General features: G+C 54.5%; 3 protein-coding genes across 5 annotated transcripts in view; 2 read left to right on the forward strand and 1 right to left on the reverse strand.

The window, feature by feature from the left end:
• Ccdc94 (coiled-coil domain containing 94) overlaps nucleotides 1-3,889 on the forward strand; it is a 13,224-nt gene extending 9,335 nt beyond the window's left edge. The window contains exons 7-8 of the mRNA XM_004632953.2: nucleotides 2,619-2,748; nucleotides 3,592-3,889. Of these exons, the coding sequence (XP_004633010.1) occupies nucleotides 2,619-2,748; nucleotides 3,592-3,704 (243 nt within the window). The 3' untranslated portion in view covers nucleotides 3,705-3,889. The remainder of the gene's footprint in view (nucleotides 1-2,618; nucleotides 2,749-3,591) is intronic.
• A 4,062-nt stretch (nucleotides 3,890-7,951) lies between these two features.
• Shd (Src homology 2 domain containing transforming protein D) lies at nucleotides 7,952-15,777 on the forward strand. Of its 3 annotated transcripts, none has more exons than XM_023717030.1 (7): nucleotides 7,952-8,980; nucleotides 9,135-9,526; nucleotides 11,141-11,246; nucleotides 11,321-11,512; nucleotides 12,899-13,022; nucleotides 13,670-13,789; nucleotides 15,461-15,777. In XM_023717030.1, exons 2-7 carry the CDS (start codon nucleotides 9,230-9,232, stop codon nucleotides 15,657-15,659), a joined length of 1,038 nt encoding a protein of 345 aa, XP_023572798.1. In that variant the 5' UTR covers nucleotides 7,952-8,980; nucleotides 9,135-9,229; the 3' UTR covers nucleotides 15,660-15,777. The 3 variants fall into 3 exon arrangements, with proteins under 3 accessions (XP_023572798.1, XP_023572799.1, XP_004633011.1); XM_023717031.1 differs by having other exon boundaries at nucleotides 9,170-9,526; XM_004632954.2 differs by having other exon boundaries at nucleotides 9,201-9,526.
• Nucleotides 15,778-16,728: 951 nt separating this feature from the next.
• Tmigd2 (transmembrane and immunoglobulin domain containing 2) overlaps nucleotides 16,729-22,447 on the reverse strand; it is an 8,293-nt gene continuing 2,574 nt past the window's right edge. The window contains 2 exon segments of the mRNA XM_023716902.1: nucleotides 16,729-17,057; nucleotides 21,082-21,441. Coding sequence (XP_023572670.1) covers nucleotides 16,729-17,057; nucleotides 21,082-21,441 — 689 coding nt within the window.

Below are 22,447 nucleotides of genomic sequence, written 5' to 3' on the forward strand. Positions count from 1 at the left end.
TTTTTTGGTGGAACCGGGGATTGAACTCAGGCCCTTGCGCTTGCCAGGGAAGCGCTTATTCCACTGAGCCATCTCCCCAGCTCCTCTGTTTTGTCTTTTTGAGATAAGGTCTCACTATGCAGTTCAGGCTAGCTTTAACCCCTCTGTGGAGCCCAGGTTGGCCTCAAATTCACAGTGATCCTCCTATCTCGGCCTTCCCAGTGCTGGGATTACAGGCAGGCACCAACAGATTATGCTTTTGCAAGTAACAGGCCAGTAGGCCCAGGCATTTGTCCTTGGTCTTGACAATGGTCTCGGTGTCATGACTGGTTACATAGGGCACAAGCATTGTCTCTCTGTCACATTGCAGGCTGGGTGACAATGCAGAATCTGGGGCAGCTCCTCCCCAGCCTTTTAGGGATTCCCATTCCTTCTGTGCCATGCAGAAGCCGCCCTACTCTGTGGGCTGGGGCACTGGGGAGGCGGCAGTGCAGAGGGGTACAGCCTGAGGGGTTCCTTTCCTACCCTGTCAGCAGGAGCAGGCCCACAGGGCTGCATTCAGCTGCAGGGGAGGTTGGGAGAGACTGTGTCAGGCTGACTCCTACCATGGCTGGGAGGAAGGAAGAGAGAGATTTTGATGGGTGCCCAGGTCTGGGTCCTAAGTGACAATGCTGCTTTCATTTGAATTGAAACTTTTGTCATATCACCATTGTGCAGTGATTGGGCAGGGACAGGCTCTGCCACGTCATGTTTCCTGTTGCAACTTGGAGGATGCTCTCTTTCCAGGAGTTCCAATACGTTCTGCATCCTAGTCCTGGAAAGGGTCAGGGGTAGGGAGGACGTTCCCAGGCCCTGCTGCCTGGAGAGCATCCTGCTCACATCTCATTGGTCAACATGTGACCACCTGACCACTGTCCGCCACAAAGAAAGCTGGGAGATGTAGTCTTTATTGGCAACAGCCATGTTCCTGTGAGAATCCATCAAGGTCAGGAGATAGATTGGATGTGAGGTCATGTATTTTCATCTATTTATCTTTTGATGCAGAACTGAGACATAAAAAAAAAAAGATATTTTCTTTGAGGGTATATCTCCTGATAGAGCATTCTCACTGACTTACACTACCCCCAGAACTTATGGCTATCATCTCTTTCTCCTTGTCCCCTATGATGCTGGGCGTCACGCCCAGGGCGTCCTATGTGTAAGGCAGGCGCTCACCACTGAACTCCGTCAATAGCCACTTTTTATTTTGAGACAGGTACTTGCTTACTTCCCCAAGCTCTCTTAGGGTTGAGCTCTTCCTGCCGCAGCTTCCTGAGTATCTGAGATGACAGGTGCGAGTGCCACTGCCCCGGATGTTTGTACCTGATGCTTGTATTTGGGGCAGGTAACTGAGGATGGAGCCCAGAGCCTTGTGCATTCGGAGCAAGTGCTCATCACTAACATATCTGTCTAGCCCAAAGTGAAGCAAGAGGTTAGGCTACCTTCAGAGGAGCCGGCCCTGTCTGGCTTTCCTCAGCCTCCGCCTGTCCTGACTCTGGCAGATCCTGATAGGCTCTGCACAGGGCACACATCTCTCAAGGCTGTTCCCGCCTGTGCTGCCACTTCTATAGGAAACCCTGTGCGTCTCTTCACACCCAAACCTCCTTGGGTTAGCTTCATGAGGCCTGCGTGGCCCCTGCTACTCAGCTGTGGTGTGTGCAGGGTCCAGAATGGTAAAGCCCGACGCAGTGGTGCACACCTGTCCTGCTGGCCGTTCAGGAAGCTGGTGCAGGAGGATCTTAAAAACAAAGGAGCAGGGGGCTGGAGAGATGGCTCAGTGGTCTAGAGCACCTACTTGGAACAGGCTTGGCAAAGCACAGGGACTGCGGTTCGATCCTCCAGCACCACATGCCAGCCAGCCGCGCCCCCTGGTGGGCTGAGCTGGCCACACACACACACACACACACACTAAATGTTAAAATTAAAAAAAAAAAACAACAAAGGAGCAGCAGCTCATTTCTGTACCATCTGAATAAAAATGCTGCAGCTCGGTGGAAGATATTTCCCTAGCCTTCCTGAGGCCTGGTGTCATGTCCTCTGCCCTCCAAGAAAATAAAAAGCGTTTGCCTTGATGGCTAGCCCTTCCATCCACTCTTATTTTATTTTGACACGAAGTCTTGCTGTTACCTTAAATTCAAGATCCTCCTCACCTCAGCCTCTGCAATAGCTAGCATTGACGCCATGTGCCACCCACACAGGGCTCTGTCACCTCTTTAATGGTGCCTTTTCATGACACCTTATGAGAAGTGCCATGCCCCCTGGTCGTGACGCCTGAGCTTCAGGGATGCAGGGAGGATCCATGAGTTCAGGTGAAGGAGAGGAAAGGGGACGTCCCAGGAAAGGGGCTGGTGGAGTAACGCCCAGCCAGCGAGGAGTCACAGTGGGACCTGGAATGCCCAGGTGCTGGACATACAGTGGAGGGGGCAGGGCTCTGGGCACCAAGCCTGGGGCAGTAGGGAGCCATGGAGGAGTTTAGGGGAGGGGAGAGACTTGGCAAGGTCATCAGAGTGCTGTGGGTGTTGAACAGGGGCAGGAGCAGAGTTCAGAGAGCTGGCTGGGCAAGGGACCCTTTACCAACTCGCGTCCCTGTTACCCTGCAGGCCCTACAGTCCAAAAGGAAGGGTGTGGGCAGCAGGGCGCAGCTGTCCAGCCTGGTGGTGGTGAAGAAGACGAAGATAGAAGCAGAGAGCGCTGGTGCCCGGCGGCAGGGTCAGGCTCCTCCAGCCACAGGTCGGTCCCCGGGCCTGGGCTGTGTGCAGTGCCACCTGCGGCTGCTACATGGGGTAGTGCTCCCAGCCTTCTGGTGGCCAGGTGGAGGGGCGTGTGTCTGTCTGTGTCATGAGGAACATCGCAGCCTTTGTAGTTTTTAGGGTTTTTTCTGAGACAGGGCCAACTCTAGATTAGACTGGCCTTGAACTCAAGATGTGGCCCAAAGCCTCAGCTGGTCTTGAGCCTACCACAGTCTTCCTGCCACAGCCTCCCGAGTGCTGGACCTGGGCGTGCACCATCGTGCCAGGCCCCTTTTTATTTTCTGATGGGCTAAGTTATTAAGTTGTCAGGCTGGCCTGGCATTCAGTTTTGCTGCCTCAGCCTGTCATAGTGCTGGGATTACAGGTGTAAGCCACTATTTTTTTCTCCTTTAATTACAAAAAGAACAATAATTTTAAAATCCCAAATAAACCCCTAGTCCTCACATCCCGGGCCATGTCTTGGTGTCTGTGTCAGGATCCTGTACCTGGCCGCTGTCAGTGGCCCCTGCCCCAGGAGCTGGGCTGGGGTGGGTCAGCCTGGTGCTTGGAGAGCCCAGGGTTCCGGCCATGCAGCGCATCTGCCCACCAGGTGGCTGGAGTTGTAGCTCAAGGCGAAGGCCCTGGGTTCCATGCTGGAGAAGAAGTTCTTGAAAAGGACATGTGGCCTTGTGGCACTGGGGTGGAAGGCAGTGCATATGCCCATGATGGGGCCTGGCAGGGACCTTCCTGGCAGCCTCATGCGGTCCACCACAGGCCTGACCCACGAACAGAGGTGCTGCCCCATTTCTCAGCCATCCTCTGTCAACTTTCCTTCTCCCCACAGGAGCTGGAGAGAAGAGAGGGGCTACTCACCCCTCGCCACAGCCATCTGGCGCTTCTTCCCTGAGCCAGCTGGGAGCCTATGGGGACAGCGAGGATAGTGACAACAGCGCCTGACCCTGCCACCCCACCCCATCCACAGGGATTGCAGAGCTGCAAGCAGGCGGTCAGGAGGCCTGACACTTCCCAGAACTATGGTGCACTCAGTGTTGCTCCTGTTCTTGGTTCCTCCTGCCCTGTCATGGGCTGTGCCTCCGGCCTTTCCACCAGAGCTGCAGGAACCAATAAAAAGCACTATCTGCAGGTCGGTACCTACGCCAGAGTTCTGGGGGCCAGTGCAGCCTCTGTGCACGCAGGACCACTGCATTCCCCAACTCCTGATACCTAAGGGACCAAGTGGCCAGGGTCACATGGCCCCCACCTGTGTAGGGCCAGGGCCCTCAGCTTTGCTGCATCATGGAGTGTGTGGCAGGAGGCAGGTAGGCAGGGGCAAGGCCTGCTTTTCTCTCTCTCTCTCTCTCTCCTTTTTTTTTTTTTTTTGGTACCAGGAATCAAACTCAGGACCTTGTGCTTTCCAGGCAGGTACTTGTGCCCCTGAGCTGTTTGCCAAGCCTGTTTTTTTCTTAGTGGTACTGGGAATTGAACCGGGGCCTTTCACCCTGAGCTCCATCCCCAGCCCTTTGTATCTTTTGACACTCAGCCTTGCTGAGTTGCCCAGGTTGTACTTGATCTTGTCATCTTCCTGCCTCAACCTCCCAGAGTCCTGGGGTGACAGGCTTGACTGTCTATTGTCATGTTTAATTCTTGTTTCTGGAAGACTGCTCTTTCACTCCACATCCCCAGAGCTGCTTTGTTCTTGGCCCCCAACCCCCATGCAGGGTTCCTAGTGGAGAGCAGCAGAGGGACAGGCTGGGGTCTGTGGCTTGTGCCCTAGCTCCCTGTGCCCTTCTGGTGTCTTTCCCCCCCCACACCTTTCTTTTGTGCTGACAGTGCTATCGAGCCCACAGTGCTAGATAAAAGGAGCTGTCGCCCTGTCCTCAAAGCTGTCAGGCTGCATCCTGAATCTCCTCCATCAGTTCCCCTGGTGCCTTAGGCCTGTGAGCACATCAGAGGGCTGGGGATGGGGGACAGTACAGCCCCCCTGCCACCCGCTCTTGCCACCCGGGCTCAGAAGAAGAGCTTGTGCCTGGCTCATGCCCGGCACTGTGCCAGGCTGTCCCTGCCACCGCCTCACCAGCTGTCACTGCCCCCCCAAGACCCCTCTGCCTGTGGCTGGTGCCAAGGGGGGGAGGCCTGGCATGTGCCTGTGTGGGGCTCGGACCACAGCCTGTCACCAGCCAGCCGCCTGGGCACATCTCGAGTGGAGCCCCAGAAGCCAGGCCTGTCCTCTCATTAGCCGTGAGCCAGAGTTACCAGATGTAGTTCTGCCCTCAGCTGGGACCTTCAAAGGACAGAACTGCGCCTCCCATCAGTTTGGGGGCCCCTGAAGAGGCTGTTTCCCTGGGACCGGGGGCTTCTTAACCATTGGTTAGGACTCATTTGTGAATGAGAAGGCACATCAGACTGGGGATGGTGGCACATACCTGTCACCCCAGTCACCTGGGAGGCTGAGGCAGCAGGACCCCAAGTTTTGGCTCAGCCTGGGCCCCTCAGAGATGCCCTGTCAGGTAAACAGGACTGGGGTGCAGCTTGATGTGAGCACCTGTCTAACAGGTTTATCCACAGCATTTCAAACAGCCGGTCAGATAGCTCAGTGGATTAAAGCATCTGCTTGGGCAGGCGCAAGGACCAGGGTTTGGTCCTCAGCATGCTGTGCTGGTCCCACCCCCAGGGCACTGAGAAGCAACTGAGATTGGGCGAGGTGCTGTGCACCTGTAATCCCAGCACTTGGGAGGCTCAAAAAAGGAAGCTCACTAGGAGTCCAGTCTATGTAGTAAGGCCCTGTAGACCTTGTACTAAATGCGTACAAAAAGAAAAGAAAAAAGATAGGCTATGTCCAGGAGCTCCTAAGGTAGGGTCACCCCCACACTGTCCATCAGATAGGATCTCACCATGTAGCCCGGCTAGCCTCACATCACAGTGATCCTCTTGCCTCAGCCTCCTGAGTACTGGGGGCGGTGTGCACCACCATCCCTGGCTTCAGTCAGGATATTGTAAGTCCCACTGGGGATCACTTACCTGACCTGGTTGCACAGCTCTGGGTGGGGGCTCCAGGGGTTTGTGCTCCTTGAGCCAGTGCAGGGGACCTTGCTGCTGTCCTCGGAGACGTCGGACTCCAGCAGAGGTCACAGCATGGCCCCACGGACAGGAAACTCCCAGGACAGGTAACTCCAGAGACAGGCAGTGGCCTCGGGGTGCCAGGCTGGGGAGGGGAGCAACTGCTTATTGGATCTGGGGCTTTTGGGGAGATGACAAATGTTCTGGAACCAGATAGTGGTGTTGATTACAGTTTTGTAAATATATTAAACACCACTGAGGGGCTGGAGAAATGGCTCAGTAGAATAAGCGCTTGCCTGGCAAGCACAAGGGCCTGAGTTCAATCCCCGGTTCCGCCAAAAAACACCACTGAATCATTCTGTGTGTGTGTGTGTGTGTGTGTGTGTGTGTGTGTGTGTGTGTGGTTCTAGGGTGCGGCCCAGGGCCCCAGTGATGCTAGGAAAGCCCCGCCCTGCGCTTCACATGAAGGCAGCATGGATGTGGTGGTGCGCACCTTTCCTTGAAGCACTCAGAATGCTGAGGCAGGAGGATTGCTGGCATTCAAGGCCACCCTGGGAGAGAATCCAGGGCAACCTCTTAAAGCCCTGGTTCAATCCATAGTACTGGGAAAAAGGTAGGGTATGAACTCTAGGATATAAGAATTGTATTTCAAAAAGCAAAACAAACCCCCCCAAATCCAGGTGGGCAGCTACCATCAACCAGGCTGCAGCTCCCATTGTTTTTTTGGGAGAACATAGCCCATGTCACCCCAAGGTCACAGAAGCTGGGGTTAGGGTAACTGAGAACGGGTTTTCAGGAGGCTGAACCTCCACCCTGTGGTCAGATGCTGGCTGCCCGCGGAGTGATGGGACCCCTAGCCTGGTTCCCCTCCTCCTCCTGTTCTTCCCTTCGGGGTGGGGGAGCGCTTGGGAAGGCAGCTCAAAGGCGCTGGGAAGTCAAACGCCGTTTGATTCTGCCTGGGGCCCCTAATTGCTATTCCTGCCACAGCGTGTAATTAGAAGGCCCCTTTCAAATATTTATACCTCAGCCGCAGCGTATTTATCCGACAGAGACAGAGCTCCGCTCCGATTTGATGGGATCTGTCAACAGCTCATCCCGGGCTGGGAATTGCCTTGCGGCTGACAGAAAACAGGACAATTACCTGCCTTGCTCCCTAGCTGGCCCTAGGGACACCACCTTGCAGCAGATGAGAGCGGGAGAATGGGGAGCTGGTGGGAATGGAGACTGGGAGCCTGCGAAGCAGCCGAGCTCAACAGGTCTAAGATGAGGACAGAGCCAGTGCAGAAAGGGCCAGGTGATAGAGAGGGCCTTTGTCTTGTCAGCCCTAGGCCTCAGTGTTCCCACCTGGAAAATGGGGCGAGGGGAAAGGGAGAACTTCGGGTTCCATGAAGGGACTCCAGCACTGGCCACGCCAAAGCCAGGTCCTGTGACAGTGTTAAGGCACAAAGAAGCTGCTGGGTACCTAAAGCCCCCTCCACTCTGTGCCTCAGCTTTTTCATTTATAAAATGAACCTGTGTAATGATCTTGGGGATCCTTCCTCCAGCCTTCTGGGTTCTCCTGAAAGAAGCCTCGTTTGTCTTTCATTCTAAGACAGTCTTGTTTTGTAGTTCAGACTGGCCTTGAACTCACCATGAGCCCAGGCTGGCCTTAAACTGGTAGTGATCCTCCGGCCTTCGCCCCTCAAGTGCTGGGGTTCCAGGTCATTCCCCCAACCAAGGCAGGCAGAGCTGCAGCCCCTGCCCCCAGCCAGCCACTCGTAGGGGAGCAGCTCACAGCCCTGACTTCTGCCTGGCACTTGCTCCACTCCAAGCTGTGCTTCTGGGAGATCCAGGAGCTGGGAACCTGGGGTCCCCACTCTTTCCGAGCTCTTGTCTCATTAGGGGGACTTTAGCAAGGTCCCTTTAAGGAAAGAAAAGATGATTTTGCTCTCAAATTGGCCACTCCCCTACCAACCTTTCAATCCCTTAACTCCAGGCAGCTGTCGGTGAGAACGACCAAGAACCTTCTCCCATCCTCCCCCCCCCAAGCCACAAAGGGACAGATGCGAGGCCACCAGGCGGGCACAGATAGTATCTCCCCTACGGACCAGCTGCCCCTCCCCTCCCCCACCCTGCGATGAGTCCCCGAGCGGGACCCCCCTGGGGGAGGGGAGCCACCTCCAGTCCCTGCCCACCTCCTGCTGCGCCTGGCCTCCCTCCACAGCAGCCTGAGACCTCTCACAGTGGCCGCACGCACGATCGCGTCTCCCGGCCTGCTCGTTGACCCTCAAACGCTGGCTCAATCTCAAACCTCCATCGCTGTCACCTGGACAATGTCACCCTTTCTCGCGGTCAGGCCCATATCCCCATTTCTGAGTCCACTTCCACCTCTGCTCCGTACCATCCCTGTGTCCCCTGTACCCCTCGCGTCCCCAGGAGGTGCCAGCCCAGCCCATGCCCATCTCCCGCGCTCCACCTCCTTCTGCCCAAGTCGGTCCCGGGGTCCAGGTCCAGCTGTCGCCGCCTCGGCCCCGGCGACTCCCTCGCCCTGATCCAGCTCGCCGCCCTCCCGGAGCAGCTGAAGGTCTCCGTCACCTCCAAGGGGGCCCCGGGGGAGGGCAGGAGGCGGGGAAACCTTGACGCTGCGGCTGGGACGCGGTGGGGCTGGCGGGGACTGAGCCACCCGCCCGCGCCCCCTCCTCAAAGTACCCCCTCCCGGCGGCGCGCGCCGGCAAAGTCTCCCGAAAGCTGGAGCGCGGATTGCAGATTTTATTTCCCTTTGTGCGGGTGGCTGGGGCCTGATCGAGCCAGCTGACCGAAGGGACCTTGGGATGAGGGCGCCCCCTAAACCCCCCAGGGCACAGAGGAGTGCAACAAAGGATGCGCACGGCTCGGGTCCTGGTCCCCGTAGCGCAACTTCGCGCGCGCCCCGGGGTAACCTGCGAGGGACACTGAGAACCCAGGCGTCCCAGGCTGACTGGTGAGGGGACTGGGACCAGTGACCTCAGACTGCAGCCGGGGACCCCTGAGCTATCCAGCGGGCGGGATTCCCAGCAGCACACCCCGAACGCGCGGCCCGCGAAAAGTCCAAGCGCTTCCGCGGATGCCCCGCGTCTTGGCCGGACCACCGTGCGCTCGGCGTTCAGCGCTCCGCGGGACACAGCTGTCCCTTAAGGGTCTTCCGGAGCCAGGCTAAGGTGGGCTTCTCCCTCTCCGCCTTTCTCTCTGGCTGTGTACCTCATGCCCTCGCTACCATCCTTGCCCACCCCGAGGCCAGCCAAAGGGCACACCTATTCCTCCCGCTTCTGCTCCTGCTCAGCTTCTCATCGCCCTCCTCTTCCTCCTCCTCAGCTTCTTCCTTTTCCCTACCATTCTCCCTCACCCAGGCCCGAACCCCATGTGGGTTCCCCTCTACAGTACCCAGGTCTGAGGTGACACTGGCCCAGATGGCCAAGTGGCTTCGGGACTACCTGAGTTTCGGCGGCCGGAGACCCCCTCCGCAGCCGCCCACCCCCGACTACTCGGAGAGCGACATCCTCCTGGCCTACCGTATGCAAAAGGACTTGGACTTCGAGGACCCCTACGAGGACGCAGACGGCCGCCTTGAGCTGGACCCCGCGGCCCCCCCAGACTCGAAGGGTCCCGGCGACTCCAAGTTCGACTCCCCCAAGCACCGGCTCATCAAGGTGGAGGCGGCTGACATGGCCCGAGCCAAGGCTCTGCTGGGCACCCCCGGAGCGGAGGTGCGAGGCCGGAGGCGGGAAGCGGGACGGAGGTCAGGCGCAGCGCGGTGTCCCCAGAGCGCAGGGGGCTTGTTTTGTGCGCGGTCCCAGGGGCCAGGCACCAGGCGCTGCCCGCTCCTCCACCTGCTGGGGGCGTCTGGTATCTGCTTCTCAGGGCGGATCGCCTGCTGCGCCCAGTGCCCTGTGGCCTTTGCTCAGGCTTCCTACACAGAGCTGAGCCAGGCCCTGTCTTCCTGGGCTCGCTCTGTCTTTCTGTCTCTCCCTCCCTTTCTGCCCCCCCCCTTTTTTTCCTTTTTATTTTTCTCTTTTTAATTTTGAGACAAGACTTCTCTAAGTTGCTCACTCTGGGGTCAACTTTGAGATTGTCCTGCCTCAGCCTCCCTGGGTGCTGGGATTACAGGTGTGCACCTCTGCTCCTGATTTCTCCCTGGGCATTAAACATTCCTTCCCTTCTTGCTATTATGATTCCAATTTATAGCAAGTGGAACCGAGGCTCCAGGAGAAAGGTGACTCAAGGTCACAGAGCCTCCACCCCCCACCATGTCACACGTCTCTCCTGATGGTCTTCTGAAGCTGCGACATGGTTAAGAGCTCAAGGGAGAGGAGGAAGGGATGTAGCAGAACCAGGCCATAGCCTGCTCTGTGACCCTGGCCAGTCACTTCCCTTCTTTGTACTGTGGCTTCTCTGTTGTAAAACAGGGATTAGGTACTGGATGAAGGTTAGTTAATATGACACATAGGTATAAAGCATTTAGAACAGGATTGGTACCTGGGAATTTCTGCTTGTTTGTTGAGACAGGATATCTCTGTGTAACCCAAGGTGCACTTGAACTAGAAATCCTCTTGCCTCAGCCTCCAAAGTGCAAGAATCCCAGGCTTTTGCCACCAATGCCCGACTCGATTTTTTTTTTTTTTTGAGAGTCTCTATGTAGTTCAGGCTAGACTTGAACTCACTATGTAGTCTAGGTTGGCCTCAAACTTGTGATTATCCTGCCTCAGCTTCCCAAGTGCTAGGATTACAGCCATGTGCCACCATGTCCAACTGTACCTTGTTTCTTAAAACAATGTCTTGGGCTGAAGAGATAGCTCAGTGGTCTAAGCACCTCCTATGAGGACCCCTTCGGCAAGCTGAAGGACCCAGGTTCAATCCCTGGTACCACATGCCATGCCAGCCCCGCTCTAAAATCAGGTGTGGTGGCACACACCTGTAATCTCACAGCTGGGGAGACTGACACAGGAGGATCACTATGAGTCCGAGCTGGGTAGAAAGACCCTGTACCAAAAACATTAAAAAAAAAAAAAATCTTATTGTGTAGTTCAGGCTGGCCTTGAACTATGTAGCCCAGTTGGCCTCGAATTTATAGCCATCCTCCTGCCTCAGCCTCCTGAGGCTTGGCTCAAATATTAAGATTACTGGAAGGCCTGAGGCTGTAACTCAGTCATACAGTGAGTGCTTATCTAGCTTTTGTGGGAACCTGCGGTCCATTCCTAGCCCTAGCGGGACGAAAGGCCCAGAGTGGACAGGCAAGTGGTGGCCCTCTCCTGGCCAGCAGGCAGATCCCAGATCCAGGCCTTATCCCCCAAGCCCCTGCCCTCTCCACATCTTCTCTCCAGCCGGAAGTGGACACTGAGTATTCGGACCCCTTTGATGCCCAGCCTCTCCCACCACCCTCGGATGATGGCTACGCAGAGCCCTATGATGCCCAGCGGGCCATCAGTGGTAAGTGACGGGGCTGGGGACAGGTGACAAGGCTCCCTGTGTACAAGAGTTGACTGGTGTCCTTGGCCTCCCAGAGCTGCCATGCAGGGCAGTCCAGCTCTATGACACACCCTATGAGGAACAGGACCAGGAGCTGGGGGAGAGTGTGGCTCCTTCCAGTCAGAGGTCTGGGCAGAGCCGGCTGCCCCTGGAGGATGAGCGGCCGGCGGATGAGTACGACCAGCCCTGGGAGTGGAAAAAAGACCACATCTCGAGAGCTTTTGCAGGTACCTCTGTGACCCAGGCCTCCATTGACCTCTGACTCTCCCATCCTGCAATTTCTGCTTTGGCTCCTGTCCTCTGTCTCAATTTCCAAGGTAGAACCCAAACATCTACCACTTCTGGTAGCTTGTTAATTCTCCCTAAACTGTGAGTGACTGTTGTCAGCAGTTCTTCCTCCACAAAGGTCCTGCATCTTCCTGGGGATTTGAAGAGCTCTTTAGAGTAAAATGGAACTGAGTGCCTTCTGTTGACTATAGTGCAAGGAGAGGAATGTGGCTTTGGTGTCACACCAGGCTTGTGACATTTACTTAGACAAGTTACTGTTATTTTACCGATCCTCCCTTCCCTTACCTCTAAAACACAGATTATTGCAGGACCTACTGAGCAGGGTGTCTGTAAATTGAATGCCAGAAAGAATTCAGTTATACAGGAGATGCTGACTGGGGAGGGGAGGGGTTCTTAGCCACACAGACCCAGGGTCAGATTCTAGCTGAAATGAGAAATTTGGACGAGGTTCTGAACAGCTTTCCTCTTCTGCAAAAAGGCAAACAAATGAGATTGGCTTTAAGAACTGAAACGCCTCTTAGCAGGGCTGGTGGCATACACCTATCCCAGCACTCAGGGAGGCCGAGGCAGGACCATCGAGAGTTCCAGCCCAGCCCAAGCAGCAGAGTGACTTGGTAAGATGCTGTCTCACAAAATAAGAAAAAGGGCTTGGGCTATAGCTCAGTGTGAAGGCCTGGGTTCAACTGCCAGGACCACACAGACAGACAGACAGATAGACAGACAGACAGACAGACAGACAGACAGACAGATAGATGATAGATAGATGATAGATGATGGATAGATAGATGATAGATATAGATAGATGGTAGATAGATGATAGATGATGGATAGATGACAGATAGATAAATAGATAGATGATAGGTGATAGATAGATGATAGATGATGGATAGATAGATGATAGATAGATGACAGATAGGTAATAGATAGTTGATAGATAGATAGATAGATAGATAGATAGATAGATAGAGTCGAATTACTCAGGCCCACCCAGACCAATTGCAACACAGAAATTGTATGACTGGCAGGGCATTTGGTTATCAAAGCTCTGGTCTGTATAATGGGGGTGGTTTCTAGTTTTATGACTTGGCCCCTGTTACAGCAGGACCCCAGGAGTGAATTCAGGACTTAAGGCCTCTGGTTGGAAATTCTCCACCTCCCTGGTAGCCACACCCCGCTCTCTGATGTCCCTCCCGGACTGCCCACACCTTCTGGGTCCCTAGTGACCACACCTTTTTCTTCTAAAAGCCAATTGGTTGTTTCTGATCCTGTCCCGCCCTACCGGGTAGGCTGGTCCTAACTCTTTCCCCTCCCACCCTCCCGTCCAGTGCAGTTTGACAGTCCTGAGTGGGAAAAGACTTCGGGCTCGGCCAAGGAGCTGCGGAGACCCCAGCCCAGAAGCCCGCAGCCTGCGGAGCGTGTGGATCCTGCCCTGCCCCTGGAGAAACAGCCGTGAGTGGGGAAGCTGAAGGTGGAAACTCCCAAAGGCCCACTCCAGCCCGTTATAGACTTCAACTTAGCAGACAGCTGTTTTTCATTTTTCTGTCACAGACTATGGAACGTGGGGAAACTTTCATTCATTCACCCATGTTGTGCCTAACAAAGCTCAGGAGCCGAGCACCTGGCCCGAGGACCCCTCCCCCAACCCCAGGACTCGGCCCTGAGCCCTGGGCCTTCACACTGAACTACTTCTCCCATTCCCCACCCCTTTATTATTTTTTATTTTGAGAAAAGGAAGACCCGTTAGCCCCCCACAACCAGGCTCTTCTCAAAAGCTCCAAGGGAAGCCGGGCATGATGATACGTGCCTGTGATTCCAGCACTTAGGAGGCTGAGGCAGGAGGATGACAAGCTCAAGCCCAGCCTGGGCAATGCTGTGATTTAATGGGACCGGACACAGAACTTAAAAAGGTTGGGGATGAAGCTCAGTGATAACATTCCTAAGGTGGTGGGGATGTGGCTCAGTGGTAGACCTCTTGCCTTATATACACAAGGCCCTGGGTTCGATCCCTAGCACTCCCCACCTCCCCAAAAAAGGCCAATGTCATTGTCCTGGCGCCAGGAGGGTGGCCCTTCAGGAGGCCTCTTTCCTCCCCCCAGGTGGTTTCACGGGCCCCTGAGTAGGGCTGATGCTGAGAACCTTCTGTCACTCTGCAAAGAAGGCAGCTACCTCGTGCGGCTCAGTGAGACCAGTCCCCAAGACTGCTCCCTGTCCCTCAGGTGAGACCCAGCCTCCCAAGGGCAGAGATCACAGCCGTGATTTCTAATTAGAGGGGTGATTCATATGCACAGAGGGCTCCAGCAGGCAGGGGCGGGGCTTCGAGGACCAGCGGGTGGGGCTTTGAAAGTGGGCGTGGCTTTCAGGGAGAACTTCATGGTTCTGAAGGAAAGTGAATTCTCTGTGGTTGGAGGTATGAAGAAAGATGGAGGGACCTGGGAGATGGCTCAGTGGAATAAGCACTTGCCTGGCAAGTGCAAGGGCCTGAGTTCAATCACCGGTTCCACCAAAAAAAGATGGAGTGTAAGTCACAGGAGATACAGGCCTTGGGTGACACTGGGAACAGATTCCTTTGCACTACCTTACACTTCCAAGTGTGTTCAGTTATAAGATGTTCCAAAGATTCTACTACGTGCCTGAGCGCAAGATCTAAAAGGACAAACTGGGAGAGGGCTTTTTTTTTTGGTTTGTTTTTGTTTTTAATTTCTTTTCTTTTTTTTTTTTGGCGGGCCCAGTGATGGAACTCTAAATTTCTTAATATTTTTAATTATAGGAAAATTTTAGGGGGGCTGGGGAGATGGCTCAGTGGAATAAGCACTTCCCTGGCAAAGTGCAAGGGCCTGAGTTCAATCCCCGGTTCCACAAAAAAAAAAAAAAAAAAATTAGGGGAGAGGGCTTGGAGGCAGGTTCAAATCCTGTTTTTGCCACTTCCTGCCTGTGTCATCTTTGTAAAATTACTCAACCTCTCTGAGCCTCCACTTTTTTAAATCTGTGGATACAGTAACAGCATCAACTCTCTGCTGGTCCTGTGATGATGACATTTTTGAAAATAGATGAAGTATGGGGCCGGGGAGATGGCTCAGTGGAATAAGCGCTTCCCTGGCAAGTGCAAGGGCCTGAGTTCAATACCTGGTTCCGCAAAAAAAAAAAAAAAGAAAAGAAAAGAAAATAGATGAAGTAGCTGGGCAGGGTGCCCACCTGGAATCCCAGTACTCTGGAGGCTGAAGCAGGAGGATTGCTGTGCAGTCAAGTCCAGCCTGAGCTATACAAGGAGTTCAAGGGCAGCTTGCACTACATAATAAGATGTCTCAAAAGAGTGGAAAAATGCTGAGAGCAGCAGTGCCTCAAAAACAGTAAGCATTTAATTAATGCTAATTATTGTGAAATGATTGCCAGGGTCGCGGTCATTCCACTCCCTGGGGGTTGACTATGGATAGCACAAATGATCAGCAGAAATTTTGGATGAGAGAGTTGGGTAACTCTGGGGGTGCTTGGAGTGAACCGCCTCCACCTCTGCACTGAATCTACAGTAATTGAGCACCTACTGTATTCAAGGCTCTAAAGCACCAGAGATACGGATCATGCCAGATTGAGATAAGGGATAAGAAGGAAAAGGACCAAGACAAATCAGAGAGTGGGACCAGGCTGTCCACAGGCCTCTGGAAGAAAGTGACAGCTGCCTGAGCTGGGAGATATTAAAGGGAAAGAGCCGATGTGGTGGCGCACTCCTATAATGCCACTATTTTGAGAGACTGAAGCAGGGTTACAAACTTCAGGGCAGTCCCGGGGAGAGATCTCCACCCAGACTGTCTTTGCAGGGCACCCCTAGGCACCGATGGACAGTGTTGGGGGCCTGGGGAACTCACCACTGCCTCTGCCCCCTGTTCCCCCAGGAGCAGCCAGGGCTTCCTGCACCTGAAGTTCACTCGGACGCGGGCGAACCAGGTGGTGCTGGGCCAGCACAGTGGCCCCTTCGCCAGCGTCCCCGAGCTGGTGCTACACTACAGTGCACGGCCACTGCCCGTGCAGGGCGCGGAGCACCTGGCGCTGCTGTACCCCGTGGTCACACAGAGCCCCTGCCCTGCACCCTAAGAGACACTGTGGAGACCTGGAGACCGATAAACACCCCAGACCCTCACCTCATCCAGGCCATCTCTGACCCAGTGGGGTTCCAAGGCCTAAGACTGTCTCTGAGTGGAGTGTTGTCCTTCCCCAGCCAATAAATCAGTCATTGTCACTTGCCGGTGGCCTTCCTTGGCTGCAGGGATGCAGGAATTTCAGAGGCACAGTGGGGGAGCCCGGGACACCCTAGGCAGCTTCTTCATCCTTGTACTGCCCACATGGATGGCCAGAAGGCACTTGCCTCTCGGAGGGAACAGGGTGTCATCAGGTCTTTGTTTTAGGGACAGAGCTATGGGATCTGGTGCTGATCCAGCAGGGGTGGAGACAAGTGTGGGGAGGCAGGGCCGGAGGCAGCTATAAGAGCCGGCCTGGTGGAAAGAATGCGGAGATGGAAAGATGGAGGGAGAGGAGGCCAGGCCCCGCCCCCTCCTCCACATCCGGGCAGCTCCCAGACCTGATCGGCTGAAAGGACATCTGTCCCCATGGAAACCGAGGTGGGGGAGGGGAGCCGGACAGGCTGGTGTCACTTCAAGGTAACTGTAGGAGGAGCTTGGTTCAACCTCCTGCTTCACTCCAGGACCAGGAGAGGGAGGCAGGGAGGGGGTCTCCAGCGCCAGACCCTGCTCCCAAACTGGGAGGACTTGTCCCTACAAGTATAAGAGGGACTAGTTACAGGGTCCCCTTATCCTTGTGGACTTCCCTAGCCATCTCTGGGGGGACCAGGAACTCCAAAATTTCAATCTTTTTTTTTTTTTTTTTTTTTTTTGAGAAAGTATCTTGCTATGTAGCACAGGCTGGCCTTGAATTCACTATATATCCCAGCCTGGTCTCAAACTCATTGAGATCATCCTGTCTCAGCCTCCAGAGGCCTGGGATCACAGATGTGTGTCACCATGCCCAGCTGCGATGTCTTTAGCGGTCCCAAATACTCACCAACTCCAGCATTGCATTCTTCAAGAGTTTTTATTTAATTCCCTGGGGGCAAAGGAACAAATCTGTCTTCAAAGTCTGGGGATTTTTATGGCATCTACACATGTAGTCACTGACCCAGTCTGCGTTGGAGTCTTGAGGGGTCTCTGATTCCTTTTCTGACTTTGGGGAACCCTCTCAGCCCAGGCTACGCTGAGGCACCTGGGCCAGGAGAAACCTTGACTATAGAGATGGGGTGGGCCGGCCTGGGGCTGGGGCAAGGTTTGGTTGCCAGCTGTGGCAGGCGGGTGGAGGGCTGGGGGAAAGAAGTGGAGTAGACCCGCTGGGCCTTCAGGTCCTCGCTGGGGGTGCCCAGCACTTTCCCCTGTCCAGGCCAGGCATTGCTCCTCTTTGGGACCTCCCAGGACCTGTACCAGACATTGTTGTAGAATGGATTTCCTAAGAGGAAAGGCCATATAAATTAAGAGGTGGCTGTCAGCCAGGTGTCATGACACCCACCTGTCATTCCAGCACCCTGGGAGGCTGAGGCAGGAAGACCCCAACTTTGAGCCCAGGTCAGGCAACTTAGCAACTGAACAAGACCCTGTGTTAAAATGAAACGTGGATGGGGCCAGGAGATAATGCAGTAGAATAAGTGCTTGCCTTGCAAGCACAGGGTCCTGAGTTCAATCCTTGGTACCAAAAATAAATAAAATAGAAATGAAACATGAAACTCAGTACAAAGGCCTTGGGTCCCATCCCCACCCAGTACTGGAAAAGTGTCATTTAGGAGAGGCTGGCGCTCTCAGCTCATCTCAGGGGCTTCGTCCCTATTCCTGAAGGACATGGATCTAGGAACAGCCTTCTCCACTGCCCTCCAGCTCCATAGCCCACCTTCCCTTGGCGTTTAGGAATGCAGGACCATCCCATCCTCCTCCCGCGGATGCAGTTCCTACCTCCGCCGCAAGAGGACAGTATCGCAGCGCACTCTCACCCGAGTCTTGTCTTGGCAGCGGCGGCGGTCCCAGAGCCCAGCGACCAGCGCGCAGGCAGCAACCATGGCCACGCCTCCGGCCACCAGCCGCAACTACAGGAGTCCTTGGGGAACAGGGTCCGGGTGAAGGGGACTGGCACAGAGCGGGGGAGTAGGCTGAGGCGGGGACACGCGGGCGGGGCTCACCTGAGACCCTGGGGGTCGGGTTCTGGTTGTGTGGAGAGCCATCTGCAGGGAAAAATCTGTGTCACTTGCCTGTGACACCTGCGCGGCAGCCGCCTGCACTCCCAGGCTGAGCGCTCCCTGCCAGCCCGTTCAGCTCCGTGTACCTGCTGCTGCTCAGGCTGTTTGAATTCAGACAGATACTCGCTTACTCCCCTCTTTGGGGGTTTATAGTGAGATACTGAAATCTGTTTTTTGTTTTGTTTTGTTTTCTTCTGGTACTGGCATTGAATTCAGGACCTTCATACTGAGCTCCGTCCCTAGCCCTTTTAATTTTTAAATTTTGAGACAGAGCTCAGCTAAATTGCCCAAGCTGGATCCCAGTTGCAATCCTCCTGACTCAGTCACTTAATTCTAAGGACATTAACCAACACCCTTTATATTCACCTAGTTAGGCTAGGAAAGCATATCTAGCTGTACTCTGACAGCTAGGGGAGCAAACTCAGAAAGGTCAAGTTACTGGTGCAAGGTCACACAGCAAATCAACAAGAAAGAGGACCTCAAAAACCATCTTTGTCGGGGCTGGTGAGATGGCTCAGTGGTGTAAAGCACCTACTTGGAACAAGCTTAGCAAAGCACAGGGACCACGGTTCAATCCCCCAGCACCACGTGCCAGTCAGCCCCGCCCCCTGTGGGATGAGCTGGCCACACACACACACACACACACACACATAAAATTAAAAAAAAAAACATCTTTGTAGGGGGCCTGGCCCTAGCTCAGGCCTTTAAGTGGCTGCTTCCACAAAGCTGTCAGCCTCAGGTTGCTGGAGTTCAAACCTCACACCTCTCCCACTGGCCAATAGTGCCCTGAAGGCATTCGAGGAACCAAAAAAAAAAAAAATCCTTATTCCATTTTGGGGCTGGTGAGATGGCTCAGTGGTCTAAAGCACCTACTTAGAACAAGCTTAGCAAAGCACAGGAACCGTGGTTCAATCCCCCAGCACCACATGCCAGACAGCCCCGCCCCCTGGTGGGCTGAGCTGGCCACACACACACACACACACACACACACACACACACACAAATAAAATAAAATTAAAAAAAAAAAAAAACATCTTTGTACAAATGGCATAATGTAACCCCCAGCCTGGCAAGCGCAGGGTCCTGAGTTCAATCCCTGGTTCCGAAGAAAGTAAAAAAGAGGCCCTCTGCAGACCCTGGAGTTGGCGGGCAGTTTCTGGCAGCTGCCAAATCTCAGTGGTGGGGGAGGAGACGCCAGCTGTGCGGAGCTGGACCCAAGCCCGCAGCTCCCTTCTTCCTCGAAGCTCCCTTTGAGCGGCCTGGCACGCGCTACCCCGCCCCTGCTAATTGCTGATTCACCCCCTCGACAGGGGAGCGCTGGGGATCTGTGAGAGCACCCCCGGAAAGCGACAGCGCACCCATCAGCTGCCGGGAGGAACACAGGGCTCAGCCCACGCCCCGCCCGCCCGCAGGGTCTCTCAGCAGATTAGGGGGACCGGGTCCCGAGCGTGCCTCTGGGTCTGTTAGATGAAGCCCGGGCCTCAGCTAAGCTCGCAGCTCTGCAGCTTCCCTGTCCCACACCCCACCCACACCCACACCCACACCCCGCCCCCCCCACATCGTCCTGGGGGTGGAGCCGGCGCCTCACACTGAGATACTCCCCCAACACTTTTTAAATTTTTTATTTTGAGATAGGGTCTTGCCAAGTCCGAGTGCCCCAGGCTGGGTTACAACTTGTGGTCTTCTGGCCTCAGCCTCCCAGAAGCCAGGCTGGGATGACACGTGTGTGGCACCACACCTGGCTTCTCCTCCCATATGAGAGGTGATAGCTTTCCACTCAGGATTCTAGGATTCTAGAATTCTTTGCCCTTCTAGGGAGATTGCAAAATTCTAAGCATCTAAGTACAGAGAGTACTGCAATCTAAGAGGCTAGAACTGTTCATTCGTAGAATGTTTCTCAATCTTATTTTCATTACTACACCCCTGAGATTTACAAGCTTTTTTGAAATTGTTTTTTCTTTTTTTGAGACAAGGTCCTGGCTGCATAGTTCAGGCTGACCTCCAATTCACTGCAGTCCCCCTGATTCAGCCTCCCAAATGCTAGGATTGCAGCTGTGTGCCACCACGCCCAACCCTGAAGTCCCTATAAGTCCCCCATAAAAGTGAACTCCCCAATTTCACTGAGCCTGTTTCTGCTCTGGGCATGTACTGAGGCTTTGTGCTTAGATGCCGGAGGAACCCGGGGCTGCGGCTCCTGCTGAGCGCTCGCTGTCACGTGTGAGGCCCTGGGCTCCATCCCCAGCAAAGCAGAGCCAAAAAAGCAAAAGAGAGACTTTCTCTTTACCCCTAAGAACGAATATTCGGGGCTGGTGAGATGGCTCAGTGGTCTAAAGCACCTACTTAGAACAAGCTTAGCAAATCACAGGGACCGCAGTTCAATCCCCCAACACCACATGCCAGCCAGCCCCGCCCCCTGGTGGGCTGAGCTGCCCCCCCCCATAAATAAATTAAAGAATGAATATTCACCTCCTGAGGGACAACTTAATTCTAAGAGCCTGCAACTGTCCGTGTGCTAATGTGAGTAGAACTGCCTGATCCTATTTATGGTTTGAGATTGGAGAGTTGTCCTGGGCACAGCAGAAATGCACACATGTTCACCAATTTAGGTAAGACAAGGCTGCAGCAGCGCAGGACCTTGGGCCAGTGATGAGGCAGTCACTCCATGGACTGCTATAGCCAGGAAGAAGGGTGGGGCACCAATAAAAGTGAATTTCTCGGGGCTGGGGAGATGGCTCAGTAGAATAAGTGCTTCCCTGGCAAGTGCAAGGGCCTGAGTTCAATCCCCGGTTCCACAAAAAAAAAAAAAAAAAAAGTGAATTTCTCAGACATAATGTGGAGTATAAACAGGCAGACATAAAAGGGAACATACTTAGTAAGTCTATTCTTTTTTTTTTTTTTTTTTTTTTCAGTACCAGGGATTGAACTCTTGGCCTCACACTTGCTAGGCAGGCAGTTATGCCACTGAGCTATCTCCATGGCCCTTGTAAGTATATTGAAGTGAAATACATATTGGGTGTGAGAATGCACGCCTGTGATCCCAGGCTCTGGCAGGCTGGGGCAGGAGCCCAGGCTGGCCAACTTAGTGACTTGGTGAGACCCTGTCTTAAAATAAAGGTATGAAAAGGGTCAGGGATACAGCTCTGTGCAAAGGCCCTGGATTCCATTCCTGCCACCACAAAAAGTAGAAATGGAAACCTAGACTACCCCCCACCCCCCAGCCCCCTGCCTGCCCCTGGGCTCGCCCACCTGCGTCACCCAGGAGCTGTGTCTGGTTCCCCTCCGCCTTCTCCAGCTCAGGAATTTCCACAGTTGCCCGGCACACATAGGCCCCACTGTCACTGAGGGCCAGCTGGTCCAGCTGCAGCCGCATGTCCCCAGGCGCCCGCCAGGACAGCTGTCCCCGGGGACCACACCTGCCAGGGCTGTGGGTGCCATTGGGAAGGAGCAGCTGACACACAGCGGCACCGTTCTTGGTCCACTCCACTTGGAGCTGCTCCCAGGCCTGCGCCTGAGTCACCTGTCAGGCCAGGGTGGCCTGACCACCCTGTGTCGCCCTCAGGGACACAGGCCACTGCTGCACAATCAGGCTTGTGGCTCCTTGCAGGGCTGGGGGACAGATGAGGCTGGTGAGTCCTTTCCAGTGAGTATGTGAGACTCAACTCCTCTCTGAGCCTGTGGGGTGGGCTTGGAGCCTGCTGTCCCTGTGCCCCGGGGGTGTCAGTTCTTCTTAGGGGCTCGGTGGTTCAATCTGTGGAATGGGTTCAACTCACTCCACTGTAAGAGTTGCAGCAGGACTCTGGGACATATCCAGCACTCAACTGTACAACTGTCTCCCAGCCCAGGCCCCAGCCCATGGCTGAGTGTGGGGAACACAGCAGAGATCAAGAGGAACAAAAAAGAAAGGCATGGTAGTGCCCAGTGTCATCCCAGCACACGGAAGCTCAGGAAGCCAAGAGAGGGTTAGGGTTAGGGGGTCTTTGATCAGCGCAGGGGAGCGTGGGGTGAAGCTACTCTGTGCTGTGATGGATCTGAACTGCCCGGTGGGCCCTGTGGAAGGTGAGTCCTGGCTTCTGAAGGCAGCTGGGTGGCAGCTGGACCAGCTGCAGATGGGGAGGGAGAGCAGGTGGCCAAGCAGCTGGAGGGGCTGGAACCTGATGTGATGGGGGTGGGGAGAGGAAGAAGAAAAGCCGCTGGGCACAGCATGGCCCACGCCCGTCATCCCAGCACTCCAGGAGGCTGAGGCAGGTGGTTGTAAGTTTGAATCAAGCCTGGACAACTGAATGACTTAGCAAGGTCCTTCCTCAACCACTAAACACTTTTTTTTTTTTTTTTTAAATTGGTACTGGGACTCTAACTCACAAACCTGTGCTTTCCAGGCAGCGTTGTGCTGCTGAGCTATGTACCTGGCTCTAAAAACAATTTGTTAAAAAATATTGTTTAAAAAAGGGGGCTGAAAAAAAAATTAAAAAGGGGGCTGGGGAAAAAAGAGGGGCTGGGGATGTAAGTTAATGTGAAGGCCTTAGTTTAACCCCTCAGTCAGAGAGAGAGAGAGAGAGAGAGAGAGAGAGAGAGAGAGAGAGAAAGAGAAGAGAAGAGAAGAGAAGAGAAGAGA

Source organism: Octodon degus, unplaced genomic scaffold (assembly GCF_000260255.1).
Source record: "Octodon degus isolate 3935 unplaced genomic scaffold, OctDeg1.0 scaffold00050, whole genome shotgun sequence".
In the NCBI taxonomy this organism is placed as follows: Eukaryota; Metazoa; Chordata; class Mammalia; order Rodentia; family Octodontidae; genus Octodon; species Octodon degus.

Excerpts from the sequence above, each read along its gene's own strand:
- Shd (XM_023717030.1), top strand. The coding sequence starts at position 9,230 with ATGGCCAAGTGGCTTCGGGACTACCTGAGTTTCGGCGGCCGGAGACCC. Across the intron at positions 11,513-12,898 it reads CATCTCGAGAGCTTTTGCAG|TGCAGTTTGACAGTCCTGAG; the intron begins GTACCTCTGTGA and ends CCTCCCGTCCAG. Across the intron at positions 13,023-13,669 it reads CTGCCCCTGGAGAAACAGCC|GTGGTTTCACGGGCCCCTGA; the intron begins GTGAGTGGGGAA and ends TCCTCCCCCCAG.